Raw genomic sequence first — 16,515 nt, 5'->3', positions numbered from 1 at the left:
GTACAAAGGCTGTGTCCTTGCCGCAGTGGCCATGGGTTAGATTTCAACCCACGTCCCTTTGCTGCATGTCATTCCCCCATTCACATTATAGCTGTCCTATCAAGGAAAGGCAATAAAGCCCCAAATATATATTTTAAAAAGTTAAATTACCTCATTAGAAAGATTACATTACATTTACTTTTTTTTCACTTGTTTAAAAATCCGGACTCTTATACCAATTTAAAAGCTTAACTGCTGGAAACAAGATGTCTGCAATTTTAAAACTGCACTTATAAGTCCATTTTCTATGTTTTTGTACACTTGAACGTTCAAGTTTCCACATTAAAATGGGCTCAGAGAGACAGAGAGAGTCCGACTCTGCACATACATCATTCTGCACAGTGAAGGTAATAATGTAACAATAAGCTAACTGAATGCGGGGGGAATTTATATTTGAAGGAATCACAATCCAACTGTAACATTTCATAATTACCGAAATGAAAGTAGTAGGTTTTCCAATGAAAAACTGATGACAAGAAAGACAAGTAGCCCATGGAAATCTGACTTCCAGTCATTGCACAATGATGGGAGATCAGGGACTTAATTAGCAACCTTGGGCCCCTGGGCGTGTGTGTGGGTATTTGTCCCTCTGTTCTACATAATCTGGAAAAGATTTGGGAATTAGCGCACAGGAGCAACGCTTTGATTCCCTTGGAGTTAGTTTAGTATTATTTTTGTGCAGGGGTTTTTTTTTGTTTTTTTTTTCTTATGTTACGGAGCATTTTGTGACATTAATGAATAAGTTTACATGAAGTACCCTGCCGTCCTCTTGTGAAAAATGCAGCATACTACTAACTCTACTTGAGATAAACACAACAGACCCCATAAAATGCCGTTGTTGTTTTTTTTAGCTGCTCCATCTGAACCCCCAGGTGAACACAGGCCTGTTTTGGAGCTCTTATCTATAACACAGTGTAATTTGACAATGAATGGTGGCACTGAGGATGGCTGCATAGTACAGTGCAAAAGAAAATGGCCCTCAGCCCCAGCTCTGTGCACAAGCATGTTTACAGTTCCCAGTGTACTGTTGTGTTTTGATAACCTTTCCTCACAGAACAGCCCCCGGAAAAGCTACTTGGTTGGTTTACATAAATGCATGTGTACACACACACACCCACCCACACACAGGCAGACAGAGCTATGAATGGAGGAAGTCTGAGACAACCATCAGAGGGACAGAGAGTGACCAGAGGAGAACTAAGGGCTGTAATCACCGCGGCCAGCCGCAGACAGGACGCCAGAGGAAGCCTCGTCATGGGAGTGAACCATGAGGTGCTTATCTGATCTAAGTTCAAACCAACCTGATACGGTGACCTCCTCTTCTCCTCGACACTGCCTCTCTCTGCTGGTCTGTTTACAGCTGTGTATGAATCAATCTGTTTTTCTTGTCTGGAGTAAACAGGCTCAGCCAACTCCTAACAGTTGAATGAGCGCAGGTCATTTTAACACTTCAATTGCTACTTGTTCAATGAAATCAGTTATGTTGCTTTGTGGTTAAGTGTATGAACCCAATAATGTAGTACTCAGCAATGGAAGTATTTATCCTAACTTAAGTAATAAAAATTCTCAAAAAAAAAGTAAAAGTCCTGCAATGAAGATTTACTTGAGTAAAAGTACACGAGTATCAGCAAACTGTGCTTGAAATGATCAAAAGTAAAATTACTCAATGTCAAAATAAAATAACCCTAATCCCATAAATAAATAAATAAAAACCACACACACAACAAAGGCTGGTGTTACATTTTTGTTTCTCCATCAGTGGGTAGGCAGCATTTTGCTATTGTATTTGGTCACCATGTTGCTAATTTGAATTATCTTATATTCTGTTGATTAGTTTAATTTAAACAAATACATTATATTTTATAGACTCATGTCTTTGGTATGTAAATCTCTTGGTAAAGTAAGCTACATCTGTCAAATGCATCGTCTGTACTTCCTTCTAAGTTTTGGTGGAGTGCAAAGTAATGTGAAATAGTAAGACTCAAATAAAAGTTCCTCAAATGAATATTTAATACATTTTTTGAGTAATGATACTTAGTTATATTCCACCATTGGTATTATTGAAGACTACAAAGCAGTACTGGTTGAGCAAAGATGTGACGAAGGAACACTGATTTATTTTCAGAAAATGTATTATTTGATGGACTGCTACATAGATTGCAAGAAAACTGAACAAAATAAAAGCCAGCTGGATGTCATGAAAAAGTCATAAATATGCAATAAAATGGTAATACTATAGAAGACAATGAAAACTGAATAATTTAGAAAAGTCATAGTATAGTTCGATATAAAAGATGACCTAAATAACAGGGTCATCCCTATGTTTCCAGGGGTCTATGTTTCCCGGGTTCTATGTTCCCCACTTAACCCTGCAAAACAGCTTCTATGTTCCCAGCTTACACAAAAAGGGTTCTATGTTTCCTGCTTGGTTGAACGGCCAACATAGAACCTTTTTTGTGTAAGCAGGGAAAATAGAACCTTTTTTGCAGGGTTAAGTGGGGAACATAGAACCCGGGAAACATAGAACCCTGGAAACATAGGGATGACCCCTATAAAAAAGTATTTAAAAAGTTACAGTATAGTATGACAAAAAAGTAAAAAAAAATGTCATAGTATAATATGTCGTCCAACTTCGTGAAAAAAAGTCACAGTAGCAGTAGTCACAAGTAGGTCCTCAAAAACCATGAAAAAGCACCATGGTATAGCATGTCATCAAAAATCATTAAAAAAAGTTAAAGCATAGTATGTTGTCAGAATCATGAAAAAATGTCTATATATATATTGCATTGTCCAAAATCACTCAAAAAATGTCGGAGCATAGTGTGCATTGTCCAAAATTACAAAAAAAATTGATAGCAATGTATGTCATCAAAAACCATGAAAAAAAAGTCATAGTATAGAATGTCGTCCAAAATCACCACAAAAAAGTCATAGTATAGTATGTTGTCAAAAATCATGAAAAAATGTCGTAGTATAGTATGTCGTGCAAAATCACGTAAAAAATGGCTGAGCAGTACGTCGTCCAAAATCACTAAAAATGTCATAGTATAGTATTTAGTCCAAAATCACGGGAAAAAAATGTCGGAGCATAGTATGTCATCCAAAATCACAAAAAAAGTCATGGTGTAGTATGCCGTCCAAAATCACAAAAAAAGTCATGGTGTAGTATGCTGTCCAAAATCACAAAAAAAGTCATAGTGTAGTATGTCGTCCAAAATCACAAAAAAAGTCATAGTATATAGTATGTTGTCAAAAATCATGAAAAAATGTCATAGTATGTTATGTCATCAACAATCACAAAAAAATGTTATGGTATAGTATGTTGTGCAACATCACATAAAAAATGGCTTAGCATAGTACGTTGTCCAAAATCACAAAAATGTCATAGTATAGTATGTCGTCCAAAATCATGAAAAAAATGTCATAGTATAGTATGTGGTCCAAAATCACGGGAAAAAAGGCAAAGTATAGAATGGCATCCAAAATCGTGAAAAAATGTCATAGTATAGCATGTCATCCAAAATCATGAAAAAATGTCATAGTTTGGTATGCCATCCAAAACCATGAAAAAAGTCATAGCATAGTATGTAGTCCAAAATCGTGAAAAAAATGTCATAGTATAGTATCTCATCCAAAATCATGAAAAAATGTCATAGTATAGTATGTCGTCGACAATCATGAAAAATGTCATAGTATAGTATGTCGTCAGAAATCACAAAAAAAAATGTCACGGTATAGTATGTCGTGCAAAATAACATAAAAAATGGCTTAGTATAGTATGTTATCATATATCATGAAAAAATGTCATAGTTTAGTATGTGGTCCAAAATCACGGAAAAAAAGGCAAAGTATAGTATGTTGTTCAAAATCATGAAACAACGTCATAGTATAATACATCATACAAAATCACGGAAAAAGAGGAAGAGTTTAGTATGCCATCCAAAACCATGAAAAAAGTGACAGTATACTATGTCGTCAAAAATCATGAAAAATGTCATAGTATAGTATGTCGTTCAAAATCACAAAAAAGTCATAGTATAGTATGCCGTCCAAAATCATGAAAAAATGTCATAGTATAGTGTGTCGTCAGAAATCAAGGAAAAATGTCATAGTATAGTATGTCGTCCAAAATCAAAGAAAAAAGTTATCGTATAATATGTTGTCATAAATCATGAAAAAACATCATAGTATACTATGTTGTCAAACACCATGAAAAAAAGTCATAATATAGTATGTCGTCCAAAATCATGAATAAAAGAGATAGTATAGTATATCGTCAAAAACGATGAAAAACGTCACAGTATAGTAACATAAAAAAGTCATAGTATAGTATGTCGGCAAAAACCATGGAAAAATGTCTATAGTATGTCGACCAAAATTACAAAAAAAGTAATAGTGTAGTATGTCGTCACAAATCATGAAAAAAGTCATTGTATAGTGTGTCGTCTAAAATCATGAATAAAAGACATAGTATAGTATAAACCATGAAAAAAGTCATAGTATAGTATGTTGTCCAAAATCATGAAAAAACGTCATAGTATAGTATGTCGACAAAAATCATGACAAAAACGTCATAGTATAGTATGTCGTCAAAAACCATGAAAAAATGTCATAGTATAGTATGTCGTCGAAAATCATGGAAAAACGTCATAGTACAGTATGCCGTCAAAAACCATGAAAAAACATCATAGTATAGTATGTCAACAAAAATCATGAAAAAACGTCATAGTATAGTAATTCGACAAAAATCATGAAAAAACGTCACTGTATAGTATGTCGTCCAAAATCATGTAAAAACATCATAGTATAGTATGTTGTCAACAACCATGAAAAAAAGTCATAGTATAGTATGTCAACAAAAATCATGAAAAAACGTCATAGTATAGTAATTCGACAAAAATCATGACAAAATGTCACTGTATAGTATGTCGTCCAAAATCATGACAAAATGTCATAGTATAGTATGTTGTCATAAACCATGAAAAAAAAAAGTCATAGTAAACCATGACATAAAAAGTCATGAAAAATTCAGTATAGCATGTCAGAAATCCTCAGTAATAACTATGGTTGTTCATGGTTATACTCAGCCTCGTGGAATTTATTTTACCTGTACAGGACATGATTTTGTGTTTGAAGAGAAGAAAAAAATATTAGGACCACTGATCAATGTAGATTCATAGTCAGTCTTCAATATCCACCAGGATGCCATTTTAAAAATCTGGGCCTGCATCTAAAATTGAGTACACCATTGACCTTTAAGCTGCTTCATCAGTCTGTCAGAAATAAAGAGAGAATTGGCTTAATGTGCTTGGATCGACCAATATAGCGCCTATAGGCTCCTCCTACACCAGCAGGGCCACACACAGAGGCCCTGCAGTCCTCAGGCTGTTTTCCTGGCCTCCGTCGCCTCACGGGAGACCTCCAATTGCCCCATTTAGATCCCTTCAAAATACACATCCCCCTGTTTTATAGACACGGAAACAATTTATGGCCATTAAAGAGCATTATAGATAGCATCTACAAAACTTCCCGTTGTTGACTAAACGTCTGCCAGAGAGGACACACACACACACACACCCCAAAGAGTTAACAGAGAAAAAGAAAACAAAGATGCAAGGGATCTTGTTTGTTGGTTTGGGGATCGCTGTTTTAAGTACGGTTACAGAGATTAGGCTATAAAAGAGCCAAAATAAAACATAAGGGCAGCCTACGAGCCTATGCAGACCACCCAGAATCCTGCCAGAGGTGGGGGAGAGGAGACGTTTGTCCAGCAAACTGATGACCAGGCTGCTACCGAGAGACTGACTGATCTGGACCAGCTCAGTCGAGCCCGAGTTAAAGGGCACTCCACTGATATCGCATGTCAAAGTGTGTTTACAAGTGTCGAGAAGCGCAGTTGTGTTTGTGAAACATGTTGAATAAAGCTTTTTGCGGCTTCAGAAGGAGCTGCCTGTGAGCTGATAAACTGCCTCAAGTGATGTCACTTGAGGCAGTGTGAGTGGCATCTGAAGACTACATGCTTAAAAGGTTTGTTTGATGCTAGCGGCTTGAGGCTACATTAGCCGCTACTAGCATAACACACAGATTTCCAACAGAACTGTCTTTGGCCAAGTTGCATTGTGGGTAATGTAGGCACCAAGTTTTTGACAAGAAATAGGAATGTGTGGAATAAAAAAGAAGATATTTCTGGTTCAGCTGCATCGACTGACCATTGCACCACTGCAACAATCTAATAGAAATGCGATGCTAACTCTGTGGGGCATCTTGTAAAGAGTTTGTCTGATCTAAATCAGGTAACTGACCAAAAACAGCTGCCATTTGTAGCTAAACAAAGGTCAACAGACCCCATAGCCCTGGGTCGTTGTACACTAAAATACAAATATAACAAAAGGGGACAAACTATCCTGCAGCCTAACAGCTACAGTGCATAGCCAAGGGCAATCTGATGCACTGAAGCCCACTGGCATCTGCATTTCAGTATTTCCTGTTTGCCGGACTTTACATCTTTACTCTTCTCTGCAATGGCAAAACATCCTTTACTCTGAAATTAAAAGTTGAGATACAGTAGGCCATCTTCATTTTTGCCACCTGGCCTTTGGATATCCTAAAATTTGTGCAGGTCTGGTGACAAGATGTATGTAGACCAGGTATACACACAAAAAAATCAACTTTTGTGAATCTGAAACCTGAAACAAGTCCATAACAAGGAGCTGAATCCCACAGAGAGGTGGTCCCACGTCTCGAGACCTGCAGCCGCTCCTGGAGAGCAGCTGGGACGAGGAGGGGAGAAGGGGGGCTGCAGGCAGCAGTCATCAGCAGAGCTCAGAGTGAGTGTCAGCTGGCTGAGCAGAGCATGGTGGCAGAGCAGAGCAGCAGGACAGGGTGTTGCTGCTGGGCTTTGGCCAGGAGAGTCGGAGGAGCCAAACAGTTTGAATCACATCACATCCGATCCGACAAAGTGTAAATATGTTTGACAACTCCAACTACCCTTTCAACTGTTTCAACTATGATGGAGACGGATACCCTTCATCCAGCACGGACGAGGAGAAGAAAATGTGCAGACCCGCATACAGGTAGGGACCTTTTCTATACATATATATATATTTTTTTCTTTTTAATTCAAGAGCTGTAACTTTATCTACAAGTATGTTATATCCAGTCGGATTCAGGTTTTTGATCTAAAAAAATGATAAAGTTTTTTTGGCTAATATTTGGCCTTTAAAGTGTATTTTTTCCTCATTTTTTATTCCATTTAAAAGCGGAAAATTAACTTTGTTTTCACTTTGATTGAGTTCTTTTTCATCGAGTTTTGTTCGGACAAAATAAAACTTTATTTTTTTATTTTTTTAATTAAGTGTTTTTTCTACTGCAGCCATGATCAGTTTTTTCCATGTACATAATATACACATTTTGTATGATAGCTTTTAAAACATTTATCATTATAAAGAATTAGCCTTGATTTAAGAGCAGTGCAGAGTGCATCACTTCCCTTCAGCGGTGCACTGCACATCATTTTGTATTCATTTCCAGTCTCTTTTTATTTTTAAAAAATTGTTTCAAGTAATATAAAATTAAGGCTGTTTTTATACCACAGCCTAGCTTCTTGTGACTACATGCATTTGTTTATTAAACTCTAAGTTACTTGAAAAATAATATTTAAAACTTTCCTTTCCATCTTCAGTAATTTGGTCTTCTTTACCAACTCAAAAAATACACCTAACATGTCTTCATCAGCTTGTTGACATTTTCAAATTTTCTGAATTCTTCTCACAAATATAATGTTAATCTGATAAAAAACAAAAATAAATAAAATCACATATTACTTCTCTTTGAGTTCTCAGATACCTCGTCTGTAAAACGTTACAGTCCATAACTCCATTTAGATAGTCAGTTTGGAGGTCTGATGTAGCCTCATGTAACATAAAACAGTATATTTCTTTGTCTGTTTTTGTCGTTTTTGGCAAACAAACAAACAAACAAAATCTTTATTAATGATCCATGCATGGTCAGATAAAAGGAAAATAACTGGCAGATTTTGCATTTATTACTATTTTTACTCATAAAAGTCGACACAAAGAGAGCCTTTATAATGTGATAGCTTTTTATTACACTTGGCACACTGTGTAGCCTGATGAAAGTGTGTGTCTGTGTGTCAGTTACATAGCTCTGATAGCCATGGCCATCCAGCAGAGCCCCGAGCAGCGGGTCACTCTGTCGGGCATCTACGAGTTCATCATGAAGAGATTTCCTTACTACCGCTCCAACCAGAGAGCCTGGCAGAACTCCATCAGACACAACCTGTCTCTCAACAGCTGCTTCATCAAGGTACACCACAACACACAGGGGACGCTGGGAAGTGATGTAAATTTAAGGAGATATTAAAGTGTTTTAGTATCTGTTAAAGGGAATATTTCTCTTTCTTCTTGTTTCTTTTCATCTTTTCACCTTTTCTATAGAAGTGTTTTTCACCTATTTTTACTGGTTGTGTGATATTTTAATTTTTTATAATTCCTGTAGGTTCCTCGGACAGAGGGCAACGAGAAGGGAAAGGGTAACTACTGGACTTTTGCCACTGGCTGTGAATCCATGCTCGACCTCTTTGAAAATGGCAACTTTCGGCGTCGCCGGCGCAGGAGGAACATGAAAATCGGCTTCCGTGATTCAGGAGAACCCCCTTTCCACCCTCTGGAGAGCCACAGCAATCAGCACGTACCCGCAGCCCGGCGCCCTGAACCCGACTCCACCCTCTGCCCTTTGAACCCTGAGAGGCCGAGGCCGGGCCCCCAGCAGAACCACCTCATCCCGAACCCTACCCAGCAGGGGAAACCAGAGTCAGAGATCAAGTTTAGCATTGACTACATCCTATCCACCCCTGATCCACCCTTGCCTGGGTTCAGATCCCCCCACGGCCCTGTTCACATAGGGCCCACAGGGCCGCCCATACATGTTCTGGAGCCCCAACATCTGAACCTGCACTTCTGGACTCTGTAAGAGAGGAAACAGAGACTGAACTTCTTCTTTCATTATCATCTGTGTCCAAAACTGGGAAGTACTGTAAGGACATCCAAAGACTGAAAGGAAACTCCACAAGAGGAATTTTACTGACTTGAAAATGTAAAGAGGAGCAAAGTATAAAGGTACAGTATTGTGTGATGATGGATTCTACATGGAAAGATGTCACGTAAAGAAAGCATCACGCCGACTGAGAGTTCATCCAAAAGATAAAATGTGAACAATACAAAGCAGTATTCATATTGTCATTATACTGTATGTGCAGTGTCCAGTGCTGACATAGACTAGTTTACAGTATTCTCTATATGTATATACACAGCACAGATATGATGTGTCTAAAATCAGAGCGGGTAAATCAGCTCCAATTCATGGATTTACTGGATTATCCTCAGATCACAAGTTAGACGAATTTCTTTGTTTAGAGAGAATCTTATGGTTTTTCTGTCATTCATTTATCCAGACATTGCTTGTTAAACCGAAACATGATTTATGTAATTTATCATATTTATTACCGATTAATGGTAGATTTGGGCATATTATTTCTTCTACCTTATTTCAGTGACTGTCAAGATAAATGTCTCTGACAGCATTACACAACTCTGGATTTTTTAAAATCCCCTCCAGGCATGTTTTAATACGTATAAAAAAAATACTTGTCATTCTCACATGTCTCAAACTCAGATTTAAGGTGAGCACAGAGAAACTTTTTTTCCTCCAGCACATGAACTCTATTCTGCACCATGAAGCTCAAACATCCCAGGAAAGTAGGAATAAGGAAACAAATTATATGAAGGCATATATTTTGCCAGTGTGATGAAAAAGGTCCTATAAGTGATGAAAAAATGAAATAATTAGCATTTTGAAACTTTTCCCTTTGAAAAACACAAGTATATAATTAATATTAAGGATGTAATTAAGGACAGTGATATTTCAGTTTTTCTGGAAAGCAATGTGACCAGGAAAAAGCAAATGATCTGCCTTGTTTCAGACTGAAATTATTATTTTTTTTTTTCAGTGAAAAGATTTTCAAAATTTCAATTGAAAAAAAAAAAAAATCTTTTCAAATCACATACAGCATACAACATCCAATACTCACCAAAATATGAGGTTTTCACCTGACGCCTGCATGCCTCTAATCTTTTCTTTTCCTGCGAACATTTTCCGACAAAGTTGGCAAGCAGCTTTTTTACATTCTTTATTTCTCTATAGAAGACATTTTGACATGTCACAGTAGGAAAAGCACAGGTTAGGTAACAAAATTAGTAATGGCTGAATGGCTCACTGCCAGCATGTCCCAAATCCATAAAATACACAATTTCTATACAGTAATGTGAAGGGTTACAGCAGTTAAGATACTAAAGACAAATCCATATTTTACACTTTCACACTAGAAGAAAACAGTACAATAGGTCAGTCAGACTGACTTTGCATTGTCAAAGTAACTGTGTCCCAAACCCATCCTAAAAACTAATACTATACAGATTGTATGTTGGAAAAGTGACAAAATGTAGGTTAATTAAAACATGCAGTATCCATACAAACACATTTCTGCTGAATTTTGGTGAAACATTTTTGCTGTCTCTGTATTTATTGTCATTTTAAAGTCGCAGTGTGACAGCCTTTGCACGGTGCATGTATTGCATCATTTCCTGTTTTCTTCCTGATTTTTGGCATACTGCAAAAAAATCGGTGTACTATTATAATTATCATATGGTAAATAATGTATACATTAGCATGTAGCATGGAAATGCATGACCCAAGCGGCAGTATAAATGTTGGCATTGTGCATTTCTGCAAACCACAGATATATATGTTTCATATGTAGCGGATATGTTGACACTTAACATTTCTTAATGTTTCAGTTCTATATTTTGAATGTGGTTAGGTTTAAGTGCAAACCTACTTGGTTAGGGCTAAAAAGAGATCATGTTTTAGCTTAAACTACCTGGTTTTGTCGCCACAAATACGACTAGAAACATCCAGAACTCTAGTAAGAAAAAGACCCACTTTTGTTGTTTGTCTGGAACAGTGGTTAAACTGTTGGCAACCGTGTCACACAGGTGTCACGCCATCTACCATCCCTCCTCCATCTGAGGAGAAACTCAGCTCATATACATGTAATTTGAACTACATAGAAATGTTGATGATATGTATGAATTGTTAAAATGTAATATATCCCTAATGTGCAGACATGTGCAATGCCAACATTTTTTTGGGTTACTGTGCTTAAATGCAACAAGGGCAATGTCTTTTTTTAAGATATATTACTTTGATTCTACCACCACTCACAAGTACTTTTATTTTTTCCAGCTAAGTAACTCCTTCATTTCTTTGGTGGAAGAATAGTGTCCATTATCTTATTTAGTATGCATACTGTCTTGTTTCAGTATATGCTATTTCATCACTTTTCCAATATGAAAATACAATTGCGTATAATTAGTATGGAATGTGGATCTGGGAGGAGTTGGCACCATCATGGCTTACTGGGACATTTGAGAGGACACAGCCATCTTAATGTTATCAGTAACACCTGTGCTTTTCCGGCTATGACACGTCTCCTGTAAACAAAGGCATATTCTGACTGAGCTCATTTCAAACCCACCCTCTGCAAACATTTTGCTAATTTTTTCACTGACCTTTTGAAATCCTGATTGACTGACACTTAAATTCTAATCCAGCCACTCCTTATTATAACACACTGTATTCACACACTTAAAAGGAAGCCTAACGAAACAGAGGTCTGGCTAACATTTCCTTGCCTGTACAAGGGAGATCAATCATGGCGTGTACCTGCGCTGTTGAAGGGACATTTTTCAATTTAACCTTTATATTATGTCTTGACTACATCGGAGGAGGGTTTCAACGCACTTAACATGAGTGGCATTTAATATAGCATAACACTTGCAAGGTGAGGCCGAGATGTGACCCTATTTAAATACAGAGGCCCCTGCCTATGAGCCTTAACAGCAACACCTCCCCCCAACAAACACACACACAAACCCCCCCCCCTTTGATGCAATTATAATTAAACACACCTTATGCCTCCTTTGCAAATGCCCCTCATCGATCTGTGGGTTTTTAACATTCATATGTGAACTGCCCCCCAGCTAACGTCTGCGGCGGCACAAACGTTTATGGATCAGCAAGTTTCCATTAACAAAGTTGTTGATGTTGAATAGCGGGGGCCGCGGCTGCCATGATGCCGCGGATATATTTGGGTAAATTAACTTAGCATAAAGTGCTCCGAGGCTACGGGGGTCTTTTGAGGCAGCTAAAGAGAAAGCAAGGCACCAGTCAGGCCCGAAAAGTCAATGCACATATTATGTTGTCGGTGAATATTTGAAACTGTAGCTACTGGCACAGTGTCCCATTGAATGGCCTCTATTAAATAACTCTTCTAAATCCAAAGCGTTTGGTTTCATTCCCAGTTAATGCTTCTAACATCTTGTTTATAATTACGTCCACAATGATATTTCTCATTTATAGGAGTGTGGGAATTTATTTTGTGTGAGACGTCGTTCTGCTGGCAGGTAAAATGAGCAGCTCAGGGCGAGAAACAGCAGAATTGCAGGTGGAGGAAATTGGGAAACCATTGATCTGCAACGTTAATATAAAGTAAATCATAAACACAAATAGGTCATTTAATCTTGAGTGCTTGTTTAGTGATCAGATTTCACCCAGGCTGTGGTGAGGATTACGGGGATGGAGATAATTATCATTCTGTTGTTTTCTTCCACTGTGGTTAGAGAATTACACCAGAGAGACAGTACGAGCCACCAGCTAATGAAGATCAGTGAAATAGCCCGAGGCCTTTGACATACATACATCTGCAGGTGTGCAGCCAGTGTGCACTTTAAGGCTGGAATATGCTATTATTTTTAAATGGCTTCAAGTGTGTGTGTGAGTGTGTTAGTAATGAGAAATCAACACAGCATGTCAATCAATGGCAGCAGGCGGACGTGTTTACACTTCGGCTGTTAGAGGGACGTCCCTGCCAGGAATACCAGAAGGGTTTTGTTTCCAGAGAGAGAAAATGGAAAATGAGGAATTTAATAAAGGAAAGGGCTTGACATTTAAATGAAAATACAACTCAGAAATCTGCCAGATATCTGTTTAAATTTGTCAGGTCTCATTTGGTAAACACTTGAGTGGAGGTAAAGTTTCAAGGAAAGGTGTTAAATATTTCTTACACTGGGGGAGGGGGGGGGGGGGGGGGTCACGATTTGACCTTTGGACCCCCTGTTTGATATCAGTAACACCTTGCAATACATATAATGTTATCTAATACAGCAGGCTCAAGTACTGACATATTGAACCGGTTAAGCCAATGAAAAAGTCTCATTATGTAAAAAGGTTTTAAGCTTAAAAATGGCAGCAGGGGAAGAGGTGCTCAGACCATTTTGCTTTAAAAGTAGCAGCACCATTGACAAGTAGAAGTCCTGCATTCAAAGTTTACTTCAGCAAAGGTACACAAGTATTAGCATCAAAACATGACTTAAATAAAACATAAGTAAAAGTACCCATTATCAGTGCCGTTGTAAATACCGAATGTGTCCGGGCTGCCAGATTTATCCAGGGTCCCGCGCTAACTGATGATGTCATGCATTATGATTGGCTTTATGGCAGTCACAAATCCTGATTGGTTGTAGCCATGGTTGTGGCTGGAAGTTTCAGGAAATGGTTGTAACGTTAGAGAGTTTGAGGAGAGAAATAAAAATAATAAATCGAAAGTTTAACAAACAAACAAACGAAACATTAACGAGATCGGCTCGGTTCGGATTAGCCTTCTTACGAGATTGGTTCGGTTCGGATTAGCCTTCTTTTAAGTTAGCATTAAGCTAATGGCTAGCGGCTAATAATAAAACGGCTAAAAAGAAGAGAAATGCATAAGAAACATAAGAAATTACTGTAAGATCGGTTCGGGGTCGGAGGGCGTCTCACAAATCAATGTACAATGTTTCACAAATCCAGGGTTAGTGTATCATACGCTATGTGCAGGCTATCTGTATACAGTGTGAAAAATAAATAAACATAACAGCATGTCATTGTAACTAACTTTATGTTCTGTCTTTCTTTGTTTTGGGACCCTGAATACTGGCTGCACTGACCCTTGGAGCAATGCTGTTATGCTGTCAAATATGTTTACATATTTGTGAAACACTGAACATTGATTTGTGAGACGCCCTCCGACCCCGAGCCGATCGAACAGTAATTTCTTGTGTATGTTTCTTATGCATTTCTCTTCTTTTTAGCCGTTTTATTATTAGCCGCTAGCTGTTAGCTTAATGCTAACTTAAAAGAAGGCTAATCCAAACCGAGCCGATCTCTTTAATGTTTGCCGCTTGTCAGATTAATGTAATAATACTTCATTCAGCATCCAGCTGAAGAGAAAACTTTCGATTTATTATGTTTATTTCTCTCCTCAAACTCTCTAACGTTACAACCATTTCCTGAAACTTCCAGCCACAACCATGGCTACAACCAATCAGGATTTGTGACTGCCATAAAGCCAATCATAATGTGTGATGTCATCAGTTTTAATGAGAGTACTTATTTGAAAACAGGCATATTTCCAAGGTGGCAATCACTCATAAGGGCCCATTCCCCACCCAACACATTGTTAGAGGGCCCACTCTCTCTATGGGCCCCCCACCTCACGGGCCCCAGTGCAACCACACTGCCTGCGCTGTTTATATTTACACCCCAGCCCATTATGCAGAATGGTCCATTTCAAAACCATGTATGATATATAATCATATTATAATTATTGATGCATTTGTGTGTTCATCAACAGTTGGTGAAGATAAGCTGTTAATATTATATATATTGCTGGGTAGCTTGTGAGTTTACCCCTGGAAATTAGTACATAATAATATTAATATTAATATTACTTCATAATTATAACAACAGTAATAATAAATGTATTTTGTATTAACAACATGAATCTGCATATAACTAGTAAATAAAGTTAGCAAATAAATGTAAGTCAAAAGTACAATAATTTCCTCTGTAGTGGAGCAGAAGTGTAAAGTTACAGAAAATGGAAATACAAAAAAAATGTTCTTAAAGGAATTGTTCACCCACAAAATGACCATTTGTAAATCAGTTAGTCGTGCCTTGTTAACTTACATTTTTGAAGAAAACGTCTTTTGTTTTTCTCGCATGCCTCCATGGAAAATGGCGTACATAATGGTTTATTGAAAATTCTGATTGTTTTCCATGTCTCACGCAACTTGTGCAGTATAATCCTCAACAAGTCTCATTTATCCAGTCATATGCTCAGTACTTCCCCAAGACAAGCATTTTCACCAAAATCTTACTATTTACAATAAAACTGAAACTTTTCTCTGTTATCTTCAGAACCCGACCTCAATAAAATTTTTTTAAGTGAAGTCTTTGGGAGGTTCTGAGCGTCCAACTGGATAAATGAGACTTGGATCATACTGACTGCATGATGTGAGAGTTTGCAAACGGACGTTATGATATAGCTTTGCTGTTGTTAAGCATGGTCCTCAATCAATCAATAAATCAATATGGTCACCATTTTTCATGGAGGCATGAGAGATTAGCGGAAGTATTCCTTTCAGTACAGTACTCGAGTAACTGTATTTAGTTACTTTCCACCACTGAAAATGGTACAAGATATACAGTAGACAGTGCTGGAAAACAACAGACTGTGACAGCATCAAACTGGAAAAAACATGCCACTGAACTCCCTTACAGTGTAAAACAAAATGCATCCTGGTTACAGGTGTGAAACATATCAGAATATTTTAAACCAGACAAAGAAGCTCCAAACAATTCAAACACTTTTAAATGATCTGTATGTTTATAAATTATATGAATTATAGAGGTTCCCAGGCACCAACCAAATGCCACTTTCTTTTTTTGAATGCCATCACACACTTCTCCATTTTCAACTAATTAAAACCATTAACAGTGCCCAAAATTATCTTGTATTATCATTCATTGCTTCAAATTACAATTCTAATTTTAATTATTTGTTATATCAAGTGATGAATGTCAGTTGTACAATAACGGATTATGCTTTGATCAAATTCGTTGGTGCTCATGGTTGAGTTGCTGTGTGACCAAGTTCTGTGTTGCAAAGCAGATCCATTGCACTTCGTCAGCATTACATGCAATGCAACTACAATGCACCACAGCTCTGGACAACGTTCCACTCTCACTTGGTACAGTTGGCAGATGCAGTGTTTTTAGTAATAGAAGCAACTGTTTATCCAGGTTCATTGATGGTTCCAGTTGTAGCACGATGATCATCATCCCAGATCCTCCTCCACTTAATTCGACCTCTGACATGTGGGTGATCATGCTCCGTGGCCCAACCACCAGGGTGTGCTAGCTGCTTGTGGAGAGGGGAATCATAGACAACAAGGTGGAGGTAGAGTGGATCCTCTGGATTTCTGCTCTGTGGTGAACCGATTCTTGCAAGTCCAACTGCTC

At 37.7% G+C, this 16,515-nt stretch overlaps 1 protein-coding gene across 1 annotated transcript; it reads left to right on the top strand.

Annotated features, from left to right (window-relative positions):
- Nucleotides 1-6,907: 6,907 nt before the first annotated feature.
- foxl3 (forkhead box L3) lies at nt 6,908-9,507 on the top strand. Its single transcript, XM_049562594.1, has 3 exons — nt 6,908-7,112; nt 8,196-8,364; nt 8,557-9,507. The coding sequence occupies exons 1-3, from the start codon at nt 7,006-7,008 to the stop codon at nt 9,028-9,030; spliced, it is 750 nt and encodes a 249-aa protein (XP_049418551.1). The 5' UTR covers nt 6,908-7,005; the 3' UTR covers nt 9,031-9,507.
- The last annotated feature ends 7,008 nt before the right edge of the window (nt 9,508-16,515 follow it).

Source organism: Epinephelus fuscoguttatus, linkage group LG20, assembly GCF_011397635.1.
Source record: "Epinephelus fuscoguttatus linkage group LG20, E.fuscoguttatus.final_Chr_v1".
Taxonomy (NCBI): Eukaryota; Metazoa; Chordata; class Actinopteri; order Perciformes; family Serranidae; genus Epinephelus; species Epinephelus fuscoguttatus.
Note: the sequence above shows the minus strand (reverse complement) of the source record. Positions and strands in the feature narration are given on the sequence as shown.